General features: G+C 32.3%; 1 protein-coding gene across 1 annotated transcript in view; it reads right to left on the bottom strand.

Moving 5' to 3' along the window:
- Positions 1-388: 388 nt before the first annotated feature.
- LOC118451021 (dietary and metabolic glutamate transporter) overlaps positions 389-10,000 on the bottom strand; it is a 10,946-nt gene continuing 1,334 nt past the window's right edge. Inside the window, exons 2-4 of the mRNA XM_035887115.2 lie at positions 3,495-3,721; positions 2,297-3,194; positions 389-2,178 (exon numbers count right to left, since the gene is read on the bottom strand). Of these exons, the coding sequence (XP_035743008.1) occupies positions 1,841-2,178; positions 2,297-3,194; positions 3,495-3,721 (1,463 nt within the window). The 3' untranslated portion in view covers positions 389-1,840. The remainder of the gene's footprint in view (positions 2,179-2,296; positions 3,195-3,494; positions 3,722-10,000) is intronic.

Genomic DNA, 10,000 nt, shown 5'->3' with positions numbered 1-10,000 from the left:
CAGATATTGTCTGTCACTTAAGACGATATATTTTAAAAGTACTTACATTTATAAAATCATAAGACATTCAACACTTGATATATATTGTTTAAATATTATTATATGTACAATCAATCTAGATTTTATCTCTGAGTGATCTAAGAGCTTATCAATTTAAAATATCATTGGATTTAAAGTACTATCTAATAAAAGAATTTTATAAATTACGTAATAAATCGTAAACCACATTATACTTTTATTCATATGAAGAGAAAAAAAAATGAAGGAGAACAAAGAACAATCGAATGTTTACGATAATACAAATTAACGAATTGATTTAAGTATTTTATTATTGTTATATTTTTTTTTTTTTATTTATTTTTTTCTTCTTGAGAAATCTCCCAACTCGATGCCTTATACAAAATATCACCATGCGTGTTTTATTTACAAGTCTCGGAAAAGTACAAGGTTTTATGTATTCTTTACACTTTTCCGTGATTTATACATATACATACGCATATATATATATATGTATATATATATATATGTATATAATATATATATGTATATATATATATATATATATATATATCTGCGTATACATTAAATAATTTCTACATACAAAATACATTCTTAAGATATTTCGAATATCGCCGAAATCCAATGTTTTTTTTATTTCGCAGCTCGAGTTTTCTGCATTGCTAATCCATCATATTGGGTAATGCAATTTGCGGCGGGACTATTTCGAAGGAGCAATGAAAGGCAGCAAAGCGCGAAACACGTAACACAACGTAGTGAAAGCATGTTATTACATGGATTACGACGCATATAGAATTCGAATCGACATTACCCCAGTAACCGTGTGTATAAGATAATAACTCGGTACGAATTAACATCCATCTTAATGCATCTACCATTGCACAATATTTTTTTACGGCGTTATTCAAATGTATAATATTTATTCGTAATTGATATATACTAATCTAATAAAATTACGCATAATATGCCGATCTTTTCTTTTTTTTTTTTTTCGTAAGATCGTTCGTCAGAATTAATTAATAATTAATTAATGATTATCTCACACGCAAGCGAATAACATTATCGTATTGAGCGCCGCTGAAAGTGTATGTCTGTTGTTTATGGGGGGGCGAAAAGAAAAAAAAAAGAAAGAAAAGAAAAGAAAAAAAAAAAAGAAGAAAGAAAATTTCAATGTTCTCAATAGCACCCATTGTCGTATTATCAGTCTCCATTTTTTGGACTCTCGATAAGAAGAATATTAAATTTTTTTTTTTCTTTTCTTTTTTTTCTTTTTTTAAGCGAGTTCGTTCTTACGAACGCTACCTTCTTCGAAACGAAAATTTTCAATTGAAATCAATGTAAAATATTTTTTGCAAATAAAAATTTCTAAGATATTTGCACGATATCAAGAAACTTATCGAAATTTTAATGAAAGTTCAAATAGTCGATTGTTATAAAAGGAATTTAGATTATATAAAAGAATTGCGTATCAGTTCAGTTTTAATGGATAGTACTCAAATCAATTTAAATATAAAATCGATCGATTCGATTGACGTTTATCTTTTCGAACAAGAAAAAAGAGAGAAAAAGAGATACAAACAGAGAGAGAGAGAGAGAGAGAGAGAGAGAGAGAGAGAGAGAAAAAGAGAGAGAGTACTTGAAGTAGAGTATGATCGCACGATTAGAAACACAAAGAGATCCAATTGTTTTTGTTAAAGTTAAAATGACGAAAAAGAAAAAGAAAAAAAGAAAAAAAAAAAGAAAAAAGAATAGAAAAGAAAAATAAAAGAAAACAAAAGAGTGAAATCATTTCGACGAAGAATCATCACTCATCGCTTTATAATTACGACGATATCTTTCCTGCTTTCTCTTGTTTCTCAATATCGTTTTTACGCCGCCTCTCCTCTCTATCTCTTCTGACGAATTCAGGATCGTTCCAATATTGAACCTCTCCGCTCGCATAAAATATGAAAATTAAATTGGTAACAACGAAAACAGCGAATACGACCCAAAATACGAGTCTCCACTCAGTCATCAATTCATTCGGCGTAAGTGCTCTTACGATGTAAGGCGTAAGGATACCACTTAAAGCACCTATTCCATTTACCACAGCCATCAGCGAGCCGGAATAATTTGGACTGAGATCAAGTCCATTTACCTTCATGCCGGGATAGAAAGTACCTAGAATGAAAGAAAATAATTCATTTTGTTTTTATCATTTCTTTTGTTTCTTTTCTTTTACCACACTCTTCCCTCTCATTCCATTTTACAAAAATAAATAAATACAATCCGTACATACCCATCAGAGTCATTCCAATGGTAAACATAACAACGACAATGGTCCTGTCACATTCGCCATAGGATGCTCCAACTAAGAAAGCACCAGGCCCAATGGAAGCTATCGTTGTCCCGAGTTTTCGTACATTCGTACGCGACATAAATCCACTTGTAATCATCTTGTCGGCCAACCAGGATGATATTAAACTAGATATCCACATGCAAAGATATGGAAGAGAAGACAAATATCCGTTGTTCTTGATTGAGAACTTCATTACGTTGTTCATGTACGTTGGGAGATCAGTGACCATCGTAAAGAAGCCCCAATCGTGACCAACTTGAGCGGCTACCAAAGCCCAAAATGGTACTGACGTAAACATGTGTCGCCATGGTACCAATGGCGGTTTCTTATGTGTATGAGCGCTCATTCGGTCGTGCAAATATTTCAATTCGCGCTCTGATATGAACGGATGCTCGTCCGGATTGTTATAACATAATATGATCCACATAATGAACCATAATATACCTATCGCACCGAAAACATAAAAAACTGCAGCCCAACCTATCGGTGAATCTTGAAGGATCACACCGGAAACGGAAGTACCGAAAACTGTGCCGAGTAAAGCACCAGCGAATACCAACGAGCCAAGTTTCGATCTCTCTTCCGGAGGTGTCCATTGCGCTAACATCGAATTCAATGCAGGAAATGTCGTACCCTCGCCTAATCCCATCAAGAAACGTAGAACGATAAGTGCAGTGGCTCCGCCCCATTTTACTGCAACCGGTGTTAAAAGTGTTGTCACTGCGGTAGAAAGAATTCCTAAACCGAGCGAGTACTTTCCACCGAATCTTTCAGCCAAAAGACCTCCTGGCAAATGAGTTATTATGTATCCCCAATAGAACGCCGACAATATCGTGCTCTGAAATAGCGACAGAAACAGAAAAAAAAAAAAAGAAAAAAGAAAAAAAAGAAGAAAAAGAAAAACATCAGTACACGTGTTAATTTAAAAAAAAAGAGATAAAAAGAGTGAAAGAGTTTAAATGAAAACAAATAAGATTTCATTAAATGTATATGTCATAATTGGACATATCGCATATAGAACTTTAAAATAGTACATATAATTATTTCAATTTGTATTCGTATTATAGAAAATTATGAAGGAAAACATTATATTACTATAACGTTCTTGATCGGTCAATTGCCTTTTTTTCCTTCTCACCTGTTGTCCTACACTCCAATCGTAAGTGCCAGATTGTTTCTGCTCGACTGGATGATCTTCTTGAAAAACAGGACAAGTATTGTCGAGCGAGGTTACATTTGTTGTTTTATTACTAGGTATGACCATTTGCGTCAAGGCTATCGACAGGCATACTCTCATGACGTAGGCATTGAAGATCGCAAAAAAGCCCATCACGGCGAATACCAAACGTTGCGGTACTCCCGCACCTAAAACAAAACCGGTAACATGTTCGATGTGTTTAGAATCGAACTATCGAACGATCTAGTGACTTGAATTCTACATATCGCTAGAGACGTGAACGTTCGATCATAGAATTCCAAACGATTGCATTCACCGTTGCCTTCTATCGTTTTGGTTAACATAACAAACATAGGATACATACATACATACATGTATATGATATACGAATAAAATATATTGGTGATCGAGGCTTTTCTAAGATCTTTTTTTTTTTTTTTTTTTTTCAATATATTTATTCTTTTTTCTCTGATTTTTTTTACTTCCCCTTCTTCTTTTTTTTTCTTCTTCTTTTCTTTTTCTTTTTCTTTGCGGAATGATCGACCATGATATAAGAGGTATACACGGTAGTAAAACGAAAAATCCTCGACATCTATTTAAAAATTTATTTCCGTCTTCCTTATTATACCAATTAGACATTTAAACGGCATCAAGATTTCTAATACCGATATACTAAATAATTTCATGGTATATAATTAATTAAGATTAATAATTATTGTTTGTAAACTTGAGAATGCAAATATTAATATGCAATTATTAAAGATTAATTTAGCATTCTGTTATTAAGAATAACGATAGTGAGAGAGAGAGAGATAGAGAGAGAGATAGAGAAACAATGATTCACATCATAAACGTAGAATATTGAAAGCCGAGGTCAAATCGTGGTACCAAGAGAGGCATCAAAATTCGAAGGACATGACCCTTGGGAGTACGTCTACCCTGATACGACGATGGCATGTCGATCACGATCGACAAACTTCCGTTCCAGTCGAAAGCACGATCTACGAGAGAGAGAGAGAGAGAGAGAGAGAGAGAGAGAGAGAAAGAGAGAGAGAGAGAGAGAAGAGAAAAATAGAGAAAAAGAGAGAGGAGATCGATAGAAGGTCTTGTACACCATGCATTTACGTGCTCCTCGCGACAAAGTCGATCGTTACGTCGAAAGGAAAGCAGGAACTCGAGAACGAGGGTCGAGTCGAGGTCGAGGTAAACTCTGCGCCAAGAGAATTGCAATTAGCAATCGTTGGATCTTACGTTAGATTTTATCAAAATAGAATGGATGCGAGAGAGAGAGAGAGAGAGAGAGAGAGAGAGAGAGAGAGAGAGGGCAAAATTATCGATAGATACTAATAAAGAGAAAGGGACCAAGAATCGAAAGTAATTATAAAATTCAACCTTCGTTAATTTTCTCCGGAGTATCGATTATTATTAATTAAAATTAAAAAAAAAAACAAGAATAACAAAAAAAAAGGAAAAGGAAAAGGAAAAAAAAAGAAAAGAACAAACAATCCCATTCTCTGACCGATCAAGAATTCTATCTGTTAGAACAGTGGTTCTCAACTTTCGCGATAACGACAACAACTCTCGTTATAACCAGGTAACAAATTTTCTTTTCTTTTATTTATTTATTTATTTATTTATTTATTTATTTATTTTTGTCTTAAAGTTTCTTTCCTGTAAAAAAACAAATTTTTTATCGATTAATATTTTCCAAGTGGATGTTCAATTTAACTCCATCCCAGAAATTCTTCGTAATCTCTCGTATCTCATCGTAATCCCATCGTTTTATAACGAATGACACGCGAAATCGTCGTAAAATTACTTCCATCATATTTAATGAATTATATAATTAATCCGTTCAATACCAAGGATCTGACGATTGATAAATAATCGTATTGTGATATACTTCATACTAGATCTCGTATGATAAAGATGTAGATTATTTTCATTTAACTATACGTGACGATGATCGTTAAATTAATGATCATGATTTAGTTAAGACAATAATATGGATGATATAAATTGCGAGGAATTTTGTAAAGGAGCTAATGAAGAAAGAAAAAAGAAAAGAAAAGAACAAAAAGAAAAAAAAAACATTGCAAATATAAAGAAAAACCGAGAGAGAAAGAGAAAGAGAGAGAGAGAGAGAGGAAAGATATATGTATTTGCCAATCATATTATAATATTTGATTTCATCCTTTGAAAAAAAAAAAAAAAAAAAGAAGAAAAAAAGGAGAAGAAGAAGAAGAAGGAAAAAAGGAAAGAAAAAAGAAAAGGTGAGAGGGAAGAGGAAAAAAGAAAGATGAAATAAAAGAACAAAACAAATCACTGTGGAATTTGAAAAGTTCAGACACGTAACGCTTTTTTTTTTTACATCGACAATTTCCCTCTCTCTTTTTCTCAAGTGGAAAGGCATTTCGTACGATGCTCGACGATCACGATATGCAAGACATCGCTCATTCTTTACAAGAGGCATAGAGACATAAAGATAGAAAAAAAAAACGAGAAAGATATATAAAGACAGAGAGAGAGAGAGAGAGAGATAGAGAGATAGAAAAAATTCTTGTCAAAACATAATTGAGCAAGGCACAAATGCAAACGTAATAAATTTAATATGAAACGATTATATAAGTTCTCGTTACGTTTCTTGAATTATGATTACTATGATAGTATTAAACCGATCGCTAACAATAACAACGATTCGTTTCTCTTTCATTCTCGCGCGCATAAAAATCACAACATAGCAAATTAGTGGGTGCTTCGTCGTTTTCATGGACGCATACATATTATCAAGGTCCGTTTTTCTCTCTCTCTCTCTCTCTCTCTCTCTCTCTCTCTCTCTCTATCTCTATCTCTCTCTCACTCTCTCTCTCTTTCTTTCTTTCTTTATGCATAATGTATATACATATTTGAAAGAGTTCTCCTTGTGAATGACAAACGTACGGATATCATAGGTCTATGTACTTATATACATAGATGTATATATTATATATAGAATTGTGTTTACATATGTAAAACGAAACGAATTGTAAAGTCGTAAAAATTTGCTAAGAAATCTTAACCATAGTCGCATAGTCGTATAGTCATAGTCGTATAGTCGTAGTCATGATCGTCCAAGTCAGTTCTCTTTTTACACGCTCGAAAGGAGGAAATTATTGTATGTATGTGTGTGTATGTATGTATGTATATATATATATATATATATATATGTATGTATGTATGTATATATGAATGTATATGTGAATCGTTCTATTACGAGTTGCACGTTTAGAAATCGCTTATTTTCTACGCTCCACTTTGATAGTTCCTCTCGATTAGGAAATGAAAGAAATTAAACGCAATGAGGAAGGTTTCTAGTCCATTTTCCATTTTCCATTGATGATCGGCAATGTCGATTCGTTCATTCAAATGACACATATTTCTCTCTCTCTCTCTCTCTCTCTCTCTCTCTCTCTCTCTGTCTCTTTCTCTCTCCTTAGTCTCCTGTCTATCCGTGTTCAAGTAATTCTTCGACTCTTTTTAGTATTAATTAGAAGTAGATACCTATCGATGTTACGTTACTTTTATTATTTTATTCTCATGTATTTCTGATTTATATTCTTTTTCTTTTTTCTTTTTTTTCTTTTTTTTTTATTCTTTTGATTATATTTTTCCCGTTATTATTTTTCCTTCGACTTCTAGATCCTCCCCCCCCCCCCCACCCCCCCTCTCTCTCTCTCTCTCTCTCTCTCTCTCTTCCTCTTTCTTCTTTTATTGTTTAATATACTATAAATTCGCATAAAATCACGTTTGCACGTGATCATTAAATAACGATTTAATTAATTAAGCAAAGAAACTAATACAGATATGCAGATTATGATAAAACATTTCCTCTTAACACGAAACGATAACCGTGCCGACGTTAACGTATAATTTGCGAAAATGAAACAATAAATATATTATTTAATGAAAAACAGTTAGAAAAAAGAAAAAGAAAAAGAAAAAGAAAAAAAAAGAAGTTACATTCGCAACGTGTAAGGAAGGGTGGGAGGAAAGATATTAAACAAGAGTTTCGACTTCTTTGGATCTTTTCGATGAACGATCGTCACGATCGATTACTACGAATTAATCCTCTTATATATTTCAAGTATCGATTGTGATCAAATCGATTGCGATTAATCGATCAATTGATCAATCGATCGATCGGTCGATCGGTTGATCTGTCTGTTCGTACCATCTAATTAAATTCTTTTAATGTCCAACGTAAATATTGTAATATCTTTTTTTCCTTTTTTTTCCATTTTTTTTTCCTTTTTTTTTTTTCTTTTTTTTCCATTTATTCACATTTCAATGATTTATACGACAGAAATAATCCCGCGCGAATTAAATATATTATTACAATAAAAGGTAAAGAAGATGCGAGGATAATAAATGTAAATGAATTTACGACTTATTATATACTTTTCAATCTTTTTCTTTTTTTTTTTTTCTCCTTCTTCATCTTCTTCTTCTTCTTCTTCTTCTTCTTTTTCTTTTCTTATAGATTTATATAAATATACCTATGTACATGGAAAGATACATTAACGATTGTTTTATCTTATCACACAGAAGAAGGGAATTCCAAAATATACATGAGAAATCGAAATATACTCGTATCGTTGTTTGTACACAAATTCTATACAAATTGAAAAAAATTGATTCGCTAGAAAGAGAAAGAGAGAGAGAGAGAGAGAGAGAGTAACGAGACGAGACGAGATAACGAAAAGAGAACAAATCATTCGAACACGAGAAACTTAATTCCCGTAATCTTCTGTCACAGAAAACAACGATTTCCGTCTTTAACAAACGATTACTATAGTAAACGAGCAGGAAGAAAGAATGAGAGAGAGAGAGAGAGAGAGAGAGAGAGAGAGAGAGAAAGAGAAAGGGCAGAGGATCTTTTTATGAAGGAAAAAAAAAAGGAATGAGAGAAAATAAAGAAGCAAAAATTAATAATTTAGGCGAGAATAATTTTAAAAAGATGAAAAGAATGAGATCAAGGTTGAAAACTTTCTTCAAACAATTTTTTTTTAATTTCCCGCTCGAGACGAAGGGAGTATTATTGACAGATGATAAATTTAAAGCTCGTATTAGATAAATAACGAAAGTAAATAAACGAGATTTTTTTTTTCAAATAAAGGAAAAAAAGAAAATGAGCGACAGATAATAAGAAAAATAATATACAAGAGAAATATCTTGTAAACATTTTTACGAGACGAAAGAATGAAATCGAGAAAGTTCTTCTTTTCTTTTCTTTTCTTTTTTTTTTTTTTGTTTCTTTTTCTTCAAATTTTTTTTTTCCATTTCTCAATCAAAATGAAGAGAATATATAATGAATGAGAAATTTAACGATCGAATATATACATAGATAAAGAAAAGTATAATGAGATCGGTCCTTTTATGAAGAGAACAACCGAGCAATGGTTGAAAGGAAAACGAAATGAAAAAAAGAAAAAAGAAAAATAGAAAAAAATAAATAAATAAAAAATAAGAATCTATAAAAAATTTCGATGAGCGAGCAAAAAAAAAAAATAAAATCGACGTCGAAAATTTATCATGAGTTTGTCAACTTGTTTAATTGCAACTCGAATAATATAATAAATGAAGTATTTATAACGCATAGATTAATGTAATTTCCTTTATCGCAATTACGTAAACGAAAAAAACGACAAAGAAAAAAAAAAGAAAAAGAGAGAGAGAGAGAGAGAGAGAGAGAGAGAGAGAGAGAGAGAGAGTAAAGAAGAATCATCGTCTTCGTAATCGTTTTTCTGACTTAGTTTTATAAGACTATTATCAGACATTTTTTAAATAATACAAATACCATCGTGTGTCTTCTGTGTTATTCTCTCGAAACAATTATCATTGATAGATTCAACCAAACCCGATTACATGTGCTTTTACTTTTGTCCTTATTCCTCTAGTTTCAATTATCGTTCACAATTATAGGAAACTGCGCCTTCGTACATTATTATCGAACAGGCTAATCGAGTTGATCGATTTCAACGTTTACGTAAAACTTGCCGCGAGCTTTCAAAGACGAGAAGTCACGTTCGTTCGTTCGTTCGTTCGTTCGTTCGTTCGTTCGTACGTTCATTCGTTTGTTGGACGTTCACAAAATTCCAAAGGAGTCGTGAGTTTACACACACACATACACACACACACACACATATATATATATATAACATAAGAGGCTTCACGCATATATACAAGTACTTACTTTACATATCGCATAGTTTTATTTTCACACGACGTCGTTACTTTTTTTTGTTTTGTCATTTTTTCTTTTTCCATTTTTTTCCCCCATTCCTCAATACACACTCATAAGCATTTTTAATAAATTGATCACGTCAGTTGGATTACCAAGTATTACGAGGAAACAGTTTCACTATTTATCAAAATGATCTTTCTCCCTCGAATTATCCTCATTTAATTACCATTCCTTCATTAATCCT

The sequence above is a fragment of the Vespa mandarinia genome, chromosome 4 (assembly GCF_050613455.1).
Source record: "Vespa mandarinia isolate Hongniang chromosome 4, ASM5061345v1, whole genome shotgun sequence".
Taxonomy (NCBI): Eukaryota; Metazoa; Arthropoda; class Insecta; order Hymenoptera; family Vespidae; genus Vespa; species Vespa mandarinia.
The sequence above is the reverse complement of the archived record's forward strand: the minus strand, read 5'-3'. Positions and strand labels throughout refer to the sequence as shown.